This window comes from Nuphar pumila, chromosome 4 (genome assembly GCF_984573655.1).
Source record: "Nuphar pumila chromosome 4, dmNupPumi1.hap1.1, whole genome shotgun sequence".
Taxonomy (NCBI): domain Eukaryota; kingdom Viridiplantae; phylum Streptophyta; class Magnoliopsida; order Nymphaeales; family Nymphaeaceae; genus Nuphar; species Nuphar pumila.
In genome coordinates, this window is record NC_143252.1 from 9778917 (window position 1) to 9800650 (window position 21734).

A 21734-nucleotide genomic window follows, 5' to 3' on the forward strand; every position below is an offset into this window, starting at 1 on the left:
ACCGGCACCGATAGCCAGCCGAAAGGCCACTGACGATGGCAACCGTCCCCCATTAGCATCATGATCGGGGTCAAAGGAAGAAAACGTCGGCCAATGCTTAGTGACCCACGTCATTTACTGTCGACCATCCGACAACCCTACGATGGTGACCTCCGAAAGAGGTCCTTGGAGCCTTCTGTCGTCTCTGAAGTTCTTTCTGCGTCTCTGAAGACAGCAAACTTCGTCGGCACGACGATGAACCCCAGTGAGACATAGGACATCATCGGCGAGGCAGTGAGCCCCGGCGAGCATCCTATCAGAAAACCCCTTTCCAACAAAAGGGGTTTTGTGTCGGCAGCTACCAGAAAAAACTCGAAAACCCCTATCAATGTTGTGTAATCGGGTGTCGACCCGACCCGTTTATTAAATAGGTTAACCGTGTCATGTTGGGTTACCCGTTTAATAAACGGGTCGTGTTTGTGTTTGCCACATCCAACCCGTTTAATAAACAGGTCGTGTTCGGGTTGAGGTATTCTGACCCGGCCCGATTTCCACCCCTAGGTACTACCTTCGCATATATAGTACGACATTTACAAGCTACCATATGAATTTCCTTCAAGTAAATTTAAACATGTAAATTAGTTTAGAGTATTTAGTTAGAGGAGGTTCCCATAGTTTGAGGACATTCACAAAAATGTTGTGTGAAGGTCGTATTGTATTTGCGAACATACTTCGTGAAATATAGTTAAAGGAGGTTGACACTTTTTGGGATATTTTTAACCATAATTTGTGAAGGTCGTACTATATTTGCAGGCATACTTTGTGAAATTTAATTAAAGGAGGTTCGTATATTTGGGGACATTCGCAAACATGATTTTTGAAAGGCGAACGTACACAATGTGGGTGACATTCGCAAAATTGATTTGTGACAATTCTAGCATATTTGTGGAAGGGCAAAAATATCCTAAAAAGTTGGGAATCAAAAATTTTAGATATACGAAGAATTTTGGCAAATTAGCAAGCATTTCGAGGAGCATGCCATTTTTCAAGGACAATATGATCTTTTTCATTTTTTAATCGTATAGAAACCTATGTGCATATAAGAATGGACAATCCAAGAATTTATTCCTATAAAATCAAGCACCTAGGACACATTTGTACAGTCAGATTTTCAAAAAACAACCTATCCGATGCTCATGTTTTTTGTTGGGTCCTCTCAAAATTGGTAGGGGTCAAGTTTCTCCCTCTCCCTGACTGAGCAAATGTAGTTCCCTAGAGTTGACAAACAAAAAATAGGAGTGATGGCTGTCAAAGAATGGCACCCGTCCCTCCATGCACCAAGATTTCATTTTTTTTTTATCTCTGTGTGCACTGCATCAATACTGGCCAAAACAAAGAGGTTGGCTTTGTGGAAGAAGGGATGGAGACCCTCTTTTGGGGGGATGTGTTTCCCCAACGGCCAAGGGTGGCAAAAAACAGACTCAGGTGGGCTTGGCGTGGTTCGTTTTTATTTTTCATTTTTAAGAGAGCCTTTATATATATGGACTAATATTTGGTGCCTTTGAAGGCACCAAAAACCATATTTTTTAGTTTTTAGCTTAAAATCATTTTGGCTGAAACTATCTATGCATATGACTTACATAATTTATTTATTAAAAAACAATACCAATACCTTCTGCCACTCCCAGTGTTTCGTAAGCTTCGTATCATCCCTCCCCTTACCGGTAAGATTTGCTCGCTTTTAATCTATCAACTACTAAAACTGGAACCAACGGGGGGCTCCGCTTGTCTGGCAGGAGCAGTTGGTGCACGTCACCTTGTGTTGGGACGTTGCCAGTTCGAACCCCAAATGGTATGGTCACACTAACTGGTAGGGTCTGCCTAACCCCAGCTTTCTCTGTCGAAAAAAAAAAAACTACTAAAACTGGATTTTTTGGCTGAGAATGGACTGGAAATGGAAGGGATTTTAGGAAAGCATTTCAAATAGAAGGCAGAAGAAAAGAACTCAAACCTCGGGGAAAAGATAACATGTTAATAATTTGACATCTTACAAAACAGATCTTGCCCATCACTCTGAAGGCCAGCCATTTACAAGCAAGAAGCCAAGTAGCTAACCCATGTTGAATTCAATTCCGAGACCCATCGATTACGACTGCAAGTGTTTTTTTTAGTCCATAAAGACCGGGAAACCACCCCGGAAGGGGTGTGAACCAAGGCATACTCCTCGACCCCAGGGAGCCACCGGCTTCGGCTTATGCAAGGGGGATAATGCCCGCAGGAATCGAACCCTGAATGCCCGTCTGACAGCCGAGGCCCGTTCCAACTACGGGTCTATTATGACTGCAAGTTTACCATCCATCTATTTCATTATGCAGTGCTGAGCAATACCCACATCCAAAGTCCAAACCATACCAATTTAAGTCCTTACGTTGAAATCTTAATCAATGATGTCTGAACATGCAACACAGCAAACCCTAGTGGACATGACGGCAATGAGATATCAGGAATACATGAATTTAATAAACCCAACATTTTGGTCCCATTTTTTTATACAATATGATGAATAAATGAACCACCCGACTTGCAATATATACACAAGTTACACAAAACAGGCATTGACTCCTTTGAGGGAAACAGCGTAGGGTGCTTTTTGAGGAAGACTGAACTTTGTCAGGTTTGAGAGACACACCTCTTGATCTTAGAAGGTGAGCTACTGAGAAGAGCTGAAACTATGACCATCCTTATCGCTGTTCTTCAAAGTTATAAAAGAAGAATCCCTTGTTAATACAAAGTTTGTGGTCTCAGTGCCATCTATATTGATCATGCTGCTGCCAGTCACAATTTTGCATGAGCCCCATGTCTCTGCTTGTAACTCGACACCGAAATATCGCAAATGGTCGGAAATGCTGTTCCCTGAGACGGATCTGAAAAGCACAAGGATAAGAAATGTGATCACTGAACCGAGCAGCGGACCAGCTTTGCATCCAAAAGAAAGGGGAAAGAGGATTAAAAGTGTTACCTGCTGCAATTTGGGTCTTCGCCAGAGACATCACATACTTTCTCAACTTCGTATACCAGGCTTCCCATGCCAATATTATAAAGCCAGACCTGAGATTTTGGAGTATAAGCACCAACATTACAGATAAATGTGATGAACTTGTGTAATAAAAAAAGATTTGAGTTTTTTATATAATTATGTGCCGTTAGCAACCAACCAGGATAGTTTATGTCAATCAACCTGTCCATGGATGAATCTGATGAACTTTCATGTACTAAAAAATTGAGGATTTCTTCAAAATCACGCAACTAGCACAGTTTATGTCAATCATGTCTGTCCTTAGCTTTGTGAAGTTCTTCAGATTTGCAATTAATCTTAGCAGGCATGTGTGATATAATGCAGGAGTGCAGCATATGCTTTCCCATTAAAAGAAAAAAAGATAATATGTGTATTCATGTAACAAAGGGAAGTACAGCTTAAAAAGTTCTCCAAAATAACAAAAGCAGGAAATTGCCACAATACACGGGGTGTTTTTGGTCAGGTGTTTTGGTCTTTTCAAACAGTTGAACGCTACTAACATTTAATAACTACTTTATACATGGATTTATATTTGCTACAATCGATTGTACCTACAATCGAGTTTGAATCTCACGATGTGAGTTGTTTTGATACAATCTAACCACAGAGATGTGTTCGGCATGCTCTATTTAGTAGGAATCGACTCTTAGATCATGTTTTTTCGACGAAAAAACATGTTTTTATGAGTTAAGAAAATTTGATGCCTCCATAGCCATTGATTTTTGGATCACCAAAAAAACCTGTATACTGGTCGGATTTCGGCGATCCAAAAGCCGGTTCTCACTAAATAAAAGTTGTAGATCATATCTATGATGTTAGATATGAGGGGGAAATGAACAAATAAACAAGGGGTTTCGACCATTTGCTAGGTCGATTGTACCTACAATCAACTGTAGCAAATATTAACCTTTCATATATGTATAGGGAAATGAAAACCTACAAAATGGGCACGGTGCTAAATGAAACATGCTAATGAATTTTCATTGGTTTTTTCAAAATTCTGACTCCATAGATGTGTTAAGCATGATTGATTTACTAAAAATCGACACTTGGATCATGAATTTTTGAACTAAAAAAATGGCATTTAGAGCCTCAAAAATTTATGAAAATTGTAGACCGTTGATTTTTTAAACCTTATAAAAACTTATCCATGCATCAGAATCAAACGCTCCAAGAAGTGGTTCCTATAAAAACAAGCATATAAATCACATCCAGTGTTGTGAAAAGAGTTGAGGCGTAGCGAGGCGCTCCACCAAAAAACGAGGTGAGGCTTAAGCTTTGAGGCGTAAAGCGTAAGCCTCAAAAAAAAATTGAAAACTTTAAAAAAATTATAAAAAAATATTTAAAAATACAAATAAATAAAAAAATGTTTTATTGATGAAGTAACAACCAATAAGAAATAGAAAATCTCAAATAAGTAATAAAAATATGAGATTAACATATAAAAGTAACTAAGAAACTGATTACATAGCTGTAAAACTAATTATATAATTGAAAAATATAGTGTCCTATAAAGCAACAACCAATAAGCAATAAAAAATCTCACATAACTGGAAAACTAATTATATAATTGAAAAATATAGTGTCCTATAAAGCAACAACCAATAAGCAATAAAAAATCTCATATGAGATTAACCTATACAAGTTAAAATATACGAGATTAACATATAAAAAGTAAAGAAACTAACTAAAAACTAATTAAATGGTCGATTTACGAGGAATCCACACCTCGATCATGTGTTTTCAATGAAAAAAATGATATTTAGAACCTCAAAAATTTATAAATATTTTGGAGCGTTGATTTTTTAAACCTTATAAAAACCCACCCATGTGTCAGAATCGAACACTTCAAGAGTTGGTCCCTATAAAATCAACTACATAGATCACATTTGTACGGTCAAAATTTAAAAATAAAACAAAAAACCATGAAAAACTAATTTAGCACCTACCCATTACTCTCTCTCTCTCTCTCTCTCTCTCTCTCTCTCTCTCTATATATATATATATATATATATATATATATATATATATATATATATATATATATAGGTCACTAGAATATGTGATCAGAGTGTAAACTAGGCATCTCCGACACCTTTTTGCAAATCCAACCCTGCAGATGCATTCAGCATAGTGCATTTGCTAGGAATCGATTGTTGGATTGTGTATTTTCTATGAAAAAATGTGATTTTTCAATGCTTGAATATTTACAAAAAATTTGAGTCATTGATTTTCAAGCCTTAAAAGATCCTTCCTATGTATCATAATCGGATGATCCAAGAGTTTGTTTCTATAAAACCAAGCATCTAGATCACGTTTGTACGCTGAAATTTAAGAAAAAAGCCAAAAAAAAAACGATGAAAATCCCGGTTCATACTCCAGTTAACATATTCTAGTATGTATGTGTGTGTATATATATAGTCACAAATATCGCTATCGGCCATATCTCGATGAGGCTATTTCTCGCGATATTATAGGTTTGGTGATAAATCTTGAGAAAATCTCAGGGCTTAAAATTTTTTAAAATACATAAAAATAACAAAAATAAGTAAGGAAATATCATGTTTAGATAATAAAATACATATATAATGAAAGAAATAGTAAAAAATGCAAAATAAAGAAGAAAAACACATTTAAGATATAGAAAATAAATAAAAACAATAACAACAATTGATAATATTGTGATATTATCAAATTGGTAATATTTTCAAAATATCACGATATTTTACCTATAATATCGTTTGTTGAAAATATAGTGATAACATCACGATATTTTGAAAATATCACTGATATTTGTGACTATGAAAAAAAAAAAAATATATATATATATATATATATATATATATATATATATATATATATATGCTACACTCATTTGTATTTACAATCTAATTGGTATCTCATGATGCGTCATTTTGAGTCTTATCTGGCATCATGGATGTGTTCAACATGGTAGATTATTAGGAAACAACCCTTGGATTATTTTTTCGACAAAAAATATACTTTATAAGTGTTTATGGCTGTCAATTTTTGGCTTGACAGATTCATCTCATTAATATATATATATATATATATATATATATATATATATATATATATATATATATATATGAGTGATGATAGGGCTCTCTGGGAGCACCTACTCCCACCTAAAGAAAGCTTTGATTTTTCAAAAAAAAATGAGTTTTTTTGTTGATCAGATCATATAGATATGATCTACATGCTTTTTTAGTAGAAAACAAGTTTTGAATCATGTGAATGTGACCTATATGCAGGTTTTTTAAGATCCTCAAAAATCAACGGCCCACAATGTGCCAAAATTTCAAGACTTAAAAAATCTTATTTTTGTGTCCAAAAAACATGATTCAAAGCATGATTCCTATCAAATAAACTATGTTGAACGTATCTATGAAGTCTAATTGAGAAGATATAACTTACACATATGGTTTCTACTAGGTGCTCCTAGAGGACTCTCTCTCTCTCTCTCTCTCTCTCTCTCTCTCTCTCTCTCTCTCTCTCTTACCAAAAAGTAATATAGTAGTTATCCTTGTGGCACCAAATAGAGCCACTTCAAAGACCACAAAAGCATGTAGCTCGGTAAAAAATATTAGGCAAATTCACAAAGGGCTACCACACCCAGGTTCTTCATGTCCTAGCCACCGAAAGTGTAACCAAATGCCCTACCTCATATAACTGCTAAATTTGCTAAGTTCTTGATACCAAAGTGATTGAAGTGAAAACCACTCTAACAAAAGATCCTTGAAGCTGCCCCTTCACCAAATCTGAACATCCCTCAAAAGATCACATAGAGAATTCATTCAACTATATACTAATCCGCAGCTAAAATTTTGATCTCAAGGACACCCCAATCAAGGATAATAACAGGCAAGGATGCAGATAAGTTCAAAGAGAGCTTTCTCTCACTGAAACCCACCACAGGTTGGTGATTTTGTTCTCTACTTAGTGCTGTGACCTGCAAAGTTGCACACTGTGACCTATCATAAAGTGGGGTTCTTTATATTCTCACCACCGTGATCCCTAATTAATACATTCTATGCTTCACTGCTCCAGTTCACACATGCACAGAGTAGATCAACATATGTCATCTGTCTAGTCTTAGATTCCATCATTTACTTATGTTCCAAAATGGACGGATGCACACAAGACATACTAGATACCAAAATTCTAAAACCAAGACCAGCAAGGAGACATTTATTTATTTTCAGAAGTTTCACAACTCTAGGTGGCAATCAATGCCATGCTCTTCATGCAGTAGAAGCTATATCCTTATTAGATACCGCTAAACTTACACCATATTCCATATCCAAGGTCATAGCATTTCAGTTTCCTCTCTTTTGTCACATGGATTTACACAAACAAAAAGTAATACCTTATAGGAATGGCTTTTCTTGAACAATGCATCAATAATTAAAAGTAAATTACCTCGCGTGGAAAGTGATGGTATGTCTTCTGGGGAAAATAGGTATAGTATGGAGGTAAATGTGGCACCATATCATGCTCATTAGTGACTCGGAAAGTAGCTGGGACATGTTCACTGAAGTAGGAAGCAAAAACTGAATTCCCAATACGTGGCTGACCAAATGTCATCAGTTGAATGATGTTTGCTCCATAATTGACCTGGAAAAGAAATCACAAATTAACTTTACACTGTATAATGCTATATTATGCTTAACAAAGGCCAAATGCTTCAAACGATTGGTGAGCACAGTTTTGTAATGAATATCCCTGAAACAAGAAGCAAAAGTCCAGCCATCAAGAAGAAGCAACAAATTTTATTCAACTTCTAGCACATAGGCATGCAGAAACACACGTACACACACACAGAGATGTTTCTGTGAAGAACAGAGTTTGGAACATACATCAAGAATAGAGTATAGAAACATCATAAGAAAAGCAAAAAGAGCTGAGCTACAAGAAACCACTAACTTTCAAACAATACATCAAGAATGGAGCATGATGGGTATAGCAAAAGCAGAAAGAGCTGAGATACTTAGTGACAGAGAACACCACTAAAAACAAGTCAGACCATAAAAACAATCAAACTCTAAAAGAGGTACTAGAAACATTAAAAGTAAGAATACAATATGATATTTTTTTCCTTTCATTTTCATATCAGCCACCACCACTACCATCACAACACAAAAGACACTTGTAGAATACCCATGTGCGTCTGAGGTCAGGAAAATTTCAGGTTGGGCCTATCAAGAGCCCAATGACTTCGAGGTGGTCAACAGTATACAACCTTTGCCATTAGCCTAGGGCTTAAGCCGAGCAGCATCAGGCTTGGCTTAGTCTTAGAAATCGTCCCCAAGTCCCACCCATCTGACCATTGAACCAGTCAGACTGGCTCAACCTGCAAATTTAATCAGTGTATGTGTGGGGTGCGTGAACAGCAGAAAAAGAGAAAATACTTGATACTTTTTATTGTCAAGACAGAGTTCCCCTTGTGCTTACTTTAAGATCAAGTGCGCAAAAGGAAGCCATAGCTCCTCCCATGGAATGCCCAGTAACTATGACACCAATTTTTCCATACAGTTCCCAAGCTCTCTGAACAGCATTCACAACTCCAGGACGTACTGTTGTGTTATGGTAAGCAGAGTAAAAGCCATGGTGCACCTGCAACAAGGAAGAAAAAATCAGAAAGCGCTTATTCCTACCAGATTACTTGTAGAGAGCTATGATAAGAGTTCTTTATGCAACTAACCATTGCATCAGGCATGCCAGGATAGTTTAGATCAAGCTGTTTCCAGAACAGATCTTCAATCCAATTCTGTAAGCTGCTTGCAGTAGTCCAAAAGTAAGACAGAAACATCAGGAAGCTCAAAGAAAGAGGGTGATAGGGAATAGAAATATGAACTTATGATGATCCAAATTGCTCTGTTTAATAGAAAAAAAGGTTTCTTCTAGAAAGAAGCTCCAAGAGAGGGGATAGGTGTGGAATACAGATATGAAACGTTAGATGATCCAGCTTACTTTGTTCAGTATAAAAAGATAAATTATAGAAAAAAGTAAATAGATGGATTTCCAAGACTCATGCACATCCTACAGCAAGCAATGTTTGAAAACTAAATGTATCATTTAAATAGAACACCAGAAAATGCAGTCTGAGATATTTCAGTTTTATATATGGATTAGTTGATGTAGGAACGTGCTATCCAAGCAGAAATCCAGTGTCCATTTGACGAATGGTGATTGAAAGAATTAATGATAATTACAGGCCTGAGAATTGTTAAATTATATATATATATATTTATTTATTTATTTATTCCAGTTTATTCCAAAATACCTGATAGGGTATTTTGGTCTTTGCACTGTGTAATATAAATTGTATACAATCTTTTTAGGTTCTTTTTTATTTTTTCATTTTCTATTTTTTCTCTTTTAATTTTTGTATTTTGGGAGCATTGGGGGGGGGGCACTTAAATAGACGTTGGGGTCCCCAATGTCCATTAGTGGGAGCCCCAATGGCCCCCTTCTCTCTCCTTTTTCCTTTTTTGTATATATAGGGGTCTTCCCTCTCATTCCATGTAAGTGTTCTCACACCTTCTCTCTTTAATAATATTCTTCTTTTGCCTTTTGGCATTCACCCTATAGTGGGTTTGTGTATTTTGCACTTTAAGTGCTTGTGATATTTGGTTCTTTATTGAACCCTCTTGTGTTATCATTTGTAATTTGTATTTTCGCATCTCATTACATGGTATCAGAGCCATTTGGGTTCTTTGTGATCTTGAAAAATTCCTCTTAGGATCTTTTGTAAGTTCTTTCTCTTCTCATCTCTAACCTTTTTCTTCATCATGGAGCACGACTCAAGAGTAAAGCTCTCCTTCAAGCTCAACGGTTCGAATTATTTGATGTGGGCATCGGCTATGAAGAACCATCTTTGTGGAAAGAAACTATGGGGCTTCGTGATGGGGACCACGTTTGAACCAACATTGAAGCTTATCGAGGCCGAAGGTGGTGTTGAAAAAGCTCTTGATGGTGATAAACGTATTAAAGCAATTAATGAGCATCAAATAAAGGTAGAGAATTGGGAAAGTAACCACATGAACAATGTTGACATAAAGATTTGTGTCAACATTGCTAAGTTTAGAAGAACCAATGAAGCTTGGTTCTTTCTTAAGGGTATGTATACCAAAAAAGGATCTAGCTAGACAATTTTTTTGTCAAGAAAAAATTAGATCCACTAAACAAGGAGACATGAGTGTCCAAGATTATTTTAGTGCCTTGTCTCCCCTTTGGGATGAACTTGCTCTTCTTGAGCCTAAGTGGGTGGCTCCAGAAGATATTGAAATGAAAAGAGAACAAATCGAAAAAGAATATTTCTTTCAATTTCTTCACGTTTTATACCATATTTTGAACAAGAGCATCCATTCTTCATAGAAGCAAGGCCTTACCTATTGAAGATGTCCTTGCCGAAGTATGCCAAGAGGAAACTCGTCTTAGTATGACTCATAAAAGTGATGAAATCTTGGCCGTTACTAGGTCGGGATCCAATGTTAAGCCCTATAAGCCTCCTCACTTTATAAAAAATAATGGGTTTAGAAAGGATGTTATTTGTCACTATTGTAATTAACAAGGACATATTAAACCGGTTTGCCCTAAGCTTAAAGGAAATGTGGCCTCGGTTGGTGAAAATGTTCTAAAGAAAGAAGAAGTGAACAACAATGGAGGAGACATTAAAGATACTCTAAATCAAATTTCGGAGGCACTTCAATACCTTCTTAAGTATTCTTCTACTTCGGGTGCCACCATCGCGTCTTCTTCATCTCCTCCAGGTACGTGAATTCTGGACTACGATGTTTCTTTTCATATGACACCACATAAAAACATCCTTTCTAATGTCTACTCCAACCCCACATCGTCTTATGTTTCAACAGCCGATGGGACTTCTTTAAAAATTAAAAACATTGGAACACTTGATTTAAAACATTCTCAAGATTTTTTTGTTCAAAAAATAAGGGTGGTTTCAAAAATCAATTTAAACTTATTTTCGATCTCCCAAACTACTGATCATGATTGCAAAGTCTCTTTCTCACTTAAAGATTGCACTGTGCATGAGTCAGGGAAGCTGATTGGGCAAGGTCATAGGAGGGGCGATCTATATTTTATAGATTTTTTTACTCTATCATCCGACTCATTTTGTAATTTTGTAGATGTCAAAAGTATTGAAGTTTGGCACAACATACTTGGTCACCCAAATTTTTCAAAGATGTCACTTTTCTCCTTTTTGGGAAATACTTGTAATGAAAAAATTATGACTTGTAAAGATTGTATCTTTGGTAAATTAAAAGCTATTGCATTTCCTCAAAGAAGTTTTGTCTACACACGGCCGTTTAATTGGTTCATTCCGATGTATAGGGTCCCTCTCCTGTCATATCTAAGGGAGGTTTTTTATATTATGTAATTTGTTTGGATGATTTCACTAGATACACATGGATCTACTTTCTAAATCAAAAATTCGATGTGTTTTCCTTCTTTAAAGAATTTCATGCAATAGTTAAAAATCAATTTTTAAGTAATCTATCTATTCTAAGATCAGATTCGGGAGGAGAATATATGTCAAATGAATTTCAAACTTATTTACGACAAAATGGGATTTGTCGTCAAAGATCTTGTCCCAACACTCCGCAAAAAAATGGCCTAGCGAAAAGAAAACATAGACATATAATAGAGACAACTAGAACACTTTTAATTTTCAAAAATATTTCAAAATCATTTTTGGCCGAAGTCGTTTTAACTTCAAGATATCTAATTAATAGAACTCCTTCATCATCTTTAAACAATGTTTCTCCTTTTGAAAAACCTTATAACATGCCTCTGGATTTCAAAAGATTAAAAATTTTTTGTTGCAAATATTATGTTCTTACTTACAAGAATGATAAGCTTTCTCCAAAGGCTATTGAGTGTGTCTTCTTAGGATATAGTGAAAAACAAAAAGGATACCGATGTTTTGACTTATTTAATAATAAACTTTATATTTTAAAAGATGTTACATTTCTTGAAGAAGAAAATGGTTTTGCAAATGATGAACAAAAAGAAAACATTGATTACTCCTTATTTGATTTACTACCCTGAAAAAATGAATCGAATCCTATTGAGACTTTTCAGTCTCTCAATGATGTTGAAAATCATAATGAACAATCTTTTAACAATAAAAGAAATGATTCACATGAAAATGTAGATGAACATGTAACAAATAATACACAGGTTTATACTAGAAGAAATGAAAGTATTCATCCATGTGCCTTTGACAAATTTTCTTAAAATACATCTTTAAAAGAATCTTCACAAAGAAAGTCAAATCGTATCTCTAAAGCACCAAATAGATTTGTATCTTATAAATCTTTTTCGCCAAATTTTAGAGTTTGTTTATTAGCTCTTTACTATTTTTATGAACCATCTCATTATAATGATGGCAAAGAATGTGCACATTGGAATGAAGCCATAAAACATGAACTTAATGCACTTAAGAAAGCTCAAACTTGGGAAATAGTTAATCCTCTAAAAGAAAAGAAACCTATAAGATGTAGATGAGTTTTTAAGGTAAAAACTAAAAATGATGGCTCTTTAGAAAGATATAAGGCTAGATTGGTAGCTAAAGGATATGCTCAAGTGTATGGAGTAGATCATGATGAAACGTTTACCCCGGTTGCTCGAATGACAAGTGTTTGAGCCCTCATTGCAATTGCATCTATTAAAAAATGGCATATTTATCAACTTGATGTTAAAAATGCCTTTTTAAATGAAGATCTTGGTGAAGAGGTTTATATGGATTCTCCTCCTGGCATGAATTTAAATGGAAAAGTTTTGAAATTAAAAAAGGCATTATATGGTCTTAAACAAACTCCCAAAGCTTTGCATGATAAATTTAGTAATGTATTAATTAATTTGAGTTTTGTCTCTTGCTATACTGGCATTGCTCGCTTTGTTAAGAAAACAAATGATTCTATTGTAATTCTTCTTCTTTATGTTGATGATATGATCATCACAGGAAGTGACAAAGAGAGAGTAAATGACATTAAGTCTATGCTAAAGAAAACTTTTGATATGTCCGACTTGGGTTTTCTGAGGTATTTTTTAGGTATTGAGGTGGGTTATTCACATAGAGGATACATTTTATCCTAAATGAAACTGATTGTGGACATTTGTGCTAAGTCGGGAATTTCAGATGAAAAGAAAATAGAAACTCCCAAAGTTATAAATGCCAAATTAAGATTTGAAGATAGTGTTTTACTTGATGATTCTACACTTTATCATCAATTAATTGGATCTCTTACTTATTTGTCCATCACCCGACCAGATATCACTCATGTTGTTCATGCAGCTAGCCAATTTCAGCATGCTCCTACAATAGTTCATATGGCAGTTGTCATGAGAATTGTGCAATACACCAAGAATATTATTTCAAATGGGCTTTTCTTATCCTTTTCTTTATCTTTTGATTTAACTGCTTATACTGATGTTGATTAGGGAGGTAATCCCAATGATCGAATCTCAACTACTGATTTTTGTGTTTTCTTAGGAGATTCACTTATTTTTTGGAGGTGCAAGAAGCAGCAAAAAGTATTATTGTCATCAACAGAAGCTGAATATCGTGTCATGGCGACTAAAAACCATGAAAATCGTATGACTTAGAAGTCTTCTTTGCGATATGGGGATTATCATCTCAACTCTTTCAAAGATGTGTTGTGACAACAAAAGTGCGATCTACATTGCAAGCAATCATACGTTTCATGAGAGCACCAAACATATTGAAATTGACTGCCACTATGTTCGAGATAAATACCTAAGCGGAACCATTACGTTGCCTTATGTCACATATATCAGTTGGTTGACTTCTTCACCAAGGTGCTTTCAACTCCACATTTTTTGTTTCTCCTTAGCAAACTTTCGGTTTTCTCCCCGTAAAGTTTGAGGAGTGTTAAAAATTTATATATATATATATATATATATTTATTTATTTATATATATATATATATTCATGTTTATTCTAAAATACTCGATAGGGGTATTTTGGTATTTTCACTATGTAATCTAAATTGTATACAATCTTTTTAGGTTCGTTTTTATTTTTTCATTTTCTATTTTTTCTCTTTTATTTTTTGTATTTTGGGACCATTGGGGGGGCACTTAAATAGACCCCAACGTCTATTAGTGGGAGCCCCAATGGCCACCCTCTTTCTCCTTTTTCCTTTTTTTACATATAGGGGTCTTCCCCCTCATTCCATGTAAGTGTTTTCACACCTTCTCTCTTTAATAATATTCTCCTTTTGCCTTTTGGCATTCACCCCATAGTGGATTTTGTATTTTGCACTTTAAGTGCTTGTGATATTTGGTTCTTTATTGAACCCTCTTGTGTTATCATTTGTAATTTGTATTTTCGCATATCTAACAACAACTACGCCTTCATCCCAAAACAATTGGGGTCGGCGATATGAACCAACAAAGAAAATCATTCTGGGTCTTCCACATGAATCATTCTCCTCCATTCATTTCTATCCAATGCCATGTCCTCGGTGAGGTTCAAAGCATTCATATCATTTCCTATCACCTTCATCCATGTCTTCCTAGGCCTACCCCGACCTCTTTTAACTAATATATTTTCCCATTTCTCCATCCTTCTAACTGGAGCATCATTAGGCCTTCGTCGAATATGTCCAAATCACTGTAAACGATTCTCTCTCATCTTATTTTCAATGGGTGCAACGCCTACCTTCTTACGTATCTCATCGTTCTGAATCTTATCTTTTATTGTATTTCCACACATCCATCTCACCATACACATCTCAGCTACACTCATTTTTTGAATATGATGTCTCTTGGCAGCCCAACATTCCGTACTATATAGTAAAGTGGGCCTAATAGTCGTCCTATAAAACTTTCCCTTCAACCGCAATGACATTCTACGATCGCACAACACTCCAGTTGCACTCTTCCATTTCATCCACCCAACCTTTATCCTATGATTTACATCTCCATCAATTTCTCCATACTTTTGAATGATAGATCCCAAATATTTGAAAGAATCATCCACCGGTATTTCTTGCTCACCAAGCTTCACTACACTCCCATCACTACTTCGTTGCTTACTAAATCGACATTCCATGTATTTTGTCTTACTCTTACTCAACTTAAAACCTCTTGCTTTCAATGCCTGTCTCCATAATTCTAACTTAGCATTAACCCCAGCTCTAGACTCATCAATCAAAACAATATCATCAGCAAACAACATACACCACGGCACATTTTCTTGAATTGATCTCGTAAGCTCATCCATCACTATAGCAAATAGGAAAGGGCTTAAAGCAGATCCTTGATGTAACCCAGCGGTTATAGGAAAATTGGTTGTCACCCCTCCACAAGTGCGGACATTGGTTACTACTCCTTCGTACACATCTTTAATTATACTAATGTACTTGAGAGAAACACCTTTCTCATTACAAGAATATCAAAGGACAAAGAATAATTGACAGGGTAAGTTGTTTTCATAGGTAATATGAACAATACTATCTATAAAACATGAATACATATATCATCACTTTGTCAAAATTAGTTGTCTTGCTCTTCAACAAGTGTGATTCTTCGATAAATTGCACTTACATATTCATCAGCACTTCAACATGTAGATTTTTCCTATGTAACATGACACGGCAAAACTAGTGTCATACCCGTGTCGACACACATCAACATGGGGGCGGTACCGGGCGCAGTGCGGGTATGCCGCACGTTGGGTCCCGCACTGCGCCAGGTCGGGTCAAACACAAATCCAACCGTTTTGCGTTAAAAAAAATGGCTCACCCCCCCCCCCCTCTCCTCTCTCTAAAGCTCAAAAGGGACTGAAACCCTACCCTCCTCTCTCTCCCTGATCTTACTCTCCCCCCCCCTCTCTCGATTCGCCTCTCATTCCCTGGTCTCGCTCTATCCTCTCTCGATTTGCTTCTCTCATCTCTTCCCTAACTCGATTTCTCCTCTCTCTCTCTCAATTTTCCCCTCCTCTTCCTCTTCAAGAGAGAGAGAGAGAGGAGGGAGGAGAGGGCAGAAGGAGAAGAAGAAGAAAAGAGAGAGAGAAGAAGAAAAAGGAGAAACAGGGGAAAGAGTGAGTGAGAGGAGGGAGGAGAGGGAAGAAATGAGAGAGAGAAAGAGAATGAAAAGTAAAGAAACACAATTTATATATATACAAACTGGATTGGGTCCTAGATTGGATCCAACCTGATTCAAAGTCCAAACTATATATATATATATAACCGTGTCCCCATGCCCATAATTTTTTAAATCTCTGGGTCGTACCTTACGTACCCGTACCTGTACCCATGTGACAAAGGATTTTCCTTTTGAAGCAACAGGTTGATTTAAATTCACATTGATCTGTAAATACTAAAAGAAAAAGGTCTTGTCATGAATAGGCTAATCAAGCATCAGTCCTATCATTTCATGGACACCACTGAACCTCAAGAATTACACTGACAAATATCCAAAAGGTTCAGGTTGTTGCTTCCGATGTACACAATCTCTCTGTATATAGTAAATAGTGGTAGGCGTTGCCAAGAAACTCATGTAAAATTGAATTTTTAAATAACATCTTAGAAATCTAAAAAAACTAGAAATTATTAAGGAATTACTAAAAAATTCTTTAAATAAAGTATTATTTTCTTGTTAGCTGCCACTTAGGTGCTCACCTAGCACCCAACCTTCATGTAGTGCTGGCTACAAATTAGCCAGGCACTGGGCCAGCGCTTAGGTCAACTTATGAGCACCTAAGCATGCTTTTAACTTCATAGTTCAGAGCACATGATGGTTACCTCCCACGTGCAATAAACATCAAACAAAAGAATGCATACCTATGTTCCTGTGTTCCCCTGAATGCTATTACAATAGCATTCAGATCTTGAGCAATGCCTACATAAGCCTGTAACAAGCAGATGGTAAATAATAGTCTAGAACAAGAAAAACCAGCAAGATCAACTGAAAATAATAATAATAATAAATGTGCAGACTATGTATGATATTTGTGGCCCGAGAAGGACCATAAGTAGCATCATACAGCCTTGATAGCTAGAGAATCTAAAAAGATCAACAACTTGATATAAGCTTTGTTGCCATATTAAAACTAAGAAAGGTAATTAATGAGGTTTACAAAATGTAAAAGATAAATTCTCTTTTTCCTCCACCAATCATGTTGCTCCCTACTCCTAGCAGTGGTCCAATATGATTCAGACTATGCCTGACCCAAAACTATGTCCTTTTCTGAAATAATCCCAAATCCAGATCTAGTAAGCCCTACCAAGGTCGTGAAGAAATTATATCTCGTGCAGCAACTGAGTCTTTCCCATTTCCGGGATGCTGAAGGGCTACATGTCCTCTTGGTCACCTTCACCCATTAAGAATCAGGCCAACCAATGATGACTTTGATCTGTTATAGATCAACTCATCCAAACATTTAGGCTTAGATCTGCTTCATATTGGGCCTGGCTCTTCAACCAGATCCCTAGGCTTGTGATATTTTGGCCTATTTGATTATGCACGTCAAGTCAGGATTGATCAATCAGAAAGAAAGCCTCCCTCCCCCTCACACAAACAATCCACGTTACCACACTGCAAACAAAATGAAATAAGAAGGGCACCTGTAGACAATGCTGCACATCCACTATAATTTCAATCATTTCAAAGCCCTGTGGAGAACATAGAAGGCATCAACTTTTTTCAGAAATTCAAGCAGACTGCATAAATCTATAGTTCAGAAAAAATAAGCAGCTGCAACTGAGCCTTAATTTGAGGTTCAATTGAACAGCATAATAAATCAAGATGTGGACATACCTCCGTCATGCCATTGCATCTTGAGCATGTCCAAGTAAACAGCGCAGTTAGATCTGACATGTAGACCTGATAGAAGGATAAAGAATAATTTTGTGAATGCAGACAAGTATCCCCTGAAAGTATTATGGTCAGAAGAAACCAAAATGATATATTTAAGTGGAAGTCTACCTACAACTAAGGAGCATGATTTTTAACAAGATGGCCACAAAGAATAAGGCTCTGTTACAATAACTGAAAAATATAGATCCAGGATCACAGTCTTTGGCCATAGGAAAGGAACTTTATCTAGAATAAAATTTTAATCACCAGCCATTCAAGTATAAGAATCTAATTTGAGGTTGAGCTCACCGCAGAGGCATACTCCACCAGTATTCTTGCAAGTGTTTGGTTGTAACCAGCAGAATGATGTTCATGTTTAACTCCAAGCTCTGGCATAGAAAACAACAACAAAGATGCTCAATCAAGGATGTAACATAAAGAAGGCATATATCTCCAAGTGAAAAGCAAACTGAAATCTAAAGACATGTTTTAAGCCACAATGAAAATACTAAGTTTGTTTTCCCCTCAGAGGTACATTTCATAAAATAAGACTGCAGTAAAAAAAACTAGCTAAACCCTCCTACATACACAATCACACAGGCCCGCTACAAGCCATGGGCACCCACGCAGAAGTATGGCATGCATGCAGATGTAGAAAAATGATGAACTTAGATGGGATCCTCTGAAAGCTTCAGATGATTGACAGAGACACTTATGATCCTATGAAGAAAAATAGATGATAGCAATAATTACATATATAACTTTTGAAATAGTAGAACAAGAAACTGCAATAGAGCATCACAATGTTTTGTTCAAAGTCTAAATCGCTATTCCAACACTAAACACACACACACACAGAATTAAACGTCATTCAGTTGTCTAAATGAAATTTGAGATTTGCATACAAGTAATAGCTATGCAGCAATTTAGATAAAAACATGCTGAAAACAAGCATTATAATTTTGAAGTAACCAACTATGTATTGCAAAGTAAGGATCAAGAACACGTACCTCTTCCTCCACAGATCAAAGGTGAGAATATAAGAATTGCCACAAGAAAAACTCGGGAGAATCCCATAACCTGCAATTCAAGTATCCATTCACATGTTATCTTCAAAACATTCATATGAAATATGAAAGGATGAGGACATTGATAATCACTTCTGATGCTTGAATATATATATATATATATATATATATATATATATATATATATATATATATATATATATATATAAACATTTGGTAATGGCAACATGAGGTACAAAAGCCTCTTTTTTTTCTTCTTTTTTTTCTTTTTTGTGGCTGTTTTCATGAAACTAGCCTTACAAATGTGATCTACATGTTTTCCTTAGCGGGAATCAGCTCTTAGATCATCAGATTATGACACATAGGTAGGTTTTTTTAAGGCTACAAAACTCAACGGCCTACAATGTGTGATACTCTCGGTCATAAAATTGTGTTTTTTCATCTAAAAAACATGATCCAAAAGCCGGTTCTCACTATTTTGAACATGATGAACAAGTCCATGAGGTCGGACTGGTTTAAAACAACCATCGCCATGGAGATACAGAGGTGTTTGTACATAATTGCACCATTACCAAACGTTATCCCATATATATCATCTAGATTAAAAAGTATTCAGATGCTCCTTCATCTGCCCATGCTTGCAATTCCCCAGACATTCAGATTTTTCATGTGTTCACTTCAAATTTGTGGGCGTTGTTTTCAGTGCATCAAATAGAGCAAAGGAAAAGCAGTATCGTCATCAAAACATTAAGCTACATTGTTTAGTCAATATATTGATAACAAATCAACGTATCAGCCTCATGTAGTAAATAGTTGCCACACTCTTCCTGCCAATCAAATCATAATTACTGCTCAAGATAAAAGGAAACTTGATTTTGTACTCAAAATAGCAAGCCCACCATTCATCGGATACGAGCTTCCCACAAAATTTTCCAACGTGTGAAAGAAGCACATGGTTGCACTCTTCCAAAGTGAACTTTCTGGTAATCCAGCTTTCTGAAGCTTATAGAAGATTGATAACTAGTCGTTTTCTCCACTTAAAACTCAAAAAGGCATATGCAATCGACTTCATCTACCGTCATCCATTCTAAACTACACCAAGAAACAAAACTCGTAATGGAATTCGATCAACAGCAAACCGTACGCGATTGAGAAAGAAACGAAAGCATGCCATTCTAGAATTTCAAATTTAAAAAAAAAACGTCTCAAGAAGAAACCACGAATCGTAACGATATGTGATAATCTACAAAATCAAATAAAAAAGGCACAAAAAAACAACAATTAAACGTCGTCTACAGTTTCCCTTTCCACCGAGCCCTAGAAAAGCAAGGAGTACCAGTTAAACTGCATCAATCGATCAACAAAAGATCGATCTAATCGTAATTACGGAAAAGCAACAGAGAGAAACATCCTTAATTTTTTTCCACACGGTTGAATCGACGATGGAAGGGAATGGGAAAACGTACCTCGCGGATTCCAACGGTTCGTTGCGAGGCAAATGTGCACCGGTGGCCCCTGCGTCCTACTCCGGCGGCCGGATTCTGCTAGAAGGACGCGAATTTCCGGCCAGCGAAGATGCTGCCGAACCCTTTCGATGGGCACCGAGGCCTTTTTCCGGTCGCCGGATTCTGATTTCCGGGCACACCTTTCCTCAGAGAGAGCACGAGCGATTCTTGCTTTCCCTTTCTATTGGATTCTATGATTCGTATTCGACGAATCGTGTCGGCCAAAAAGATAGACAAAATAAACAAAACTTTTTGCCCCGTTGGAGTCGTTGCGCATTTGGACACGGAAACACGGTGACGTAACGTTGACCGCAGAAAATATCGAGTCAATTTATCGCGAGAAGTTGAAAATGCTCGCATTTCTCACGTTTTTTGTGTCAATTATCACCAACAATACAATTATAAAGTAAATAACTAATATTTACAATGAGTTTTAAAAATTTTACAATCATAACAATTGAATTTCTCAACCAGCCGGGGCTCCTTTTGTGTGGTAGGAGCAGTTTGTGCACGTCATCTTGTATTGGGGACGTTGTAAGTTCAAAACCCAATGGTATAATGTACAACTGGTGGGCTATGCCTAACCCCAGCTTGCCTAAAAAAATTAAAATTTTCTTTTTTCTATGACAAGAAACTATTGCCTAAGAAAAACCCTGCCTTGCCTCATGTAGCCCACCTCTGAAAACTACAGACACACTCGTGTGCCAGTGAGATTTGATCCGTTGAAAGCAATTACTAAAAATAAATATGCTTCACCCCTGAATTGGTTATTTTTTAATAAATGTAAAAATACTTAAATTTATTTTTATAATATTATTTTTATGACTTTGACACGTGTCATGTTCTGATTGACATGTAATACTTTTTTTATTATTTTTAGCTGACTCAGAACAATTCACTTGAGTATCCGTATCCGCTGATTCACTTGAATCATTGGCCACACGATACAGGTCCGATGCTGTGACAACCACTGAAAGGGCTGCAAAGGGATTGGATATGGCTGGAGTCTGTCTGATCCGAATCTGAATCCTAATTTTGTGCAGTTTATTTGCTTTTGAGACTTGTCCGGAATGTGTAGCCAGGTCGGGTCTTATGTTCTGGATTGGGTCTAAAAGTTAAATCCATCCTTTATCCGATCAAATTCTGATCCGGTCAAGGACTGGGTTCCAATACGGCTGAAAATTATGATCCCATATAGGTTAACGGGCTCGATGAGTATCGGGTCAGGTCTTTAATAGACCTGCTTTTTATTGGGCCTAAGAATTATACCCA

General features: G+C 36.4%; 1 protein-coding gene across 2 annotated transcripts; it reads right to left on the bottom strand.

The window, feature by feature from the left end:
- Positions 1 to 2388: 2388 nt before the first annotated feature.
- On the bottom strand, positions 2389 to 20676 carry LOC149839321 (lipase-like). Of its 2 annotated transcripts, none has more exons than XM_090002459.1 (11): positions 20424 to 20676; positions 18940 to 19009; positions 18239 to 18318; positions 17891 to 17956; positions 17698 to 17745; positions 16915 to 16982; positions 8781 to 8853; positions 8531 to 8692; positions 7499 to 7693; positions 2999 to 3087; positions 2389 to 2903 (listed from the first exon to the last, which is right to left on the bottom strand). In XM_090002459.1, the coding sequence occupies exons 2-11, from the start codon at positions 19004 to 19006 to the stop codon at positions 2690 to 2692; spliced, it is 1062 nt and encodes a 353-aa protein (XP_089858585.1). In that variant the 5' UTR covers positions 19007 to 19009; positions 20424 to 20676; the 3' UTR covers positions 2389 to 2689. The 2 variants fall into 2 exon arrangements, with proteins under 2 accessions (XP_089858585.1, XP_089858584.1); XM_090002458.1 differs by lacking the exon at positions 20424 to 20676 and adding an exon at positions 19857 to 19899.
- Positions 20677 to 21734: the final 1058 nt, after the last annotated feature.

Bases quoted from the DNA above. Each gene is read 5' to 3' on its own strand.
- LOC149839321 (XM_090002458.1), bottom strand. The intron at 16,983-17,697 runs GTGCCCTTCTTA...TGCTTGTTACAG, and splicing joins ATGTGCAGCATTGTCTACAG to GCTTATGTAGGCATTGCTCA. The intron at 2,904-2,998 runs GTAACACTTTTA...TGTGCTTTTCAG, and splicing joins GAAGACCCAAATTGCAGCAG to ATCCGTCTCAGGGAACAGCA.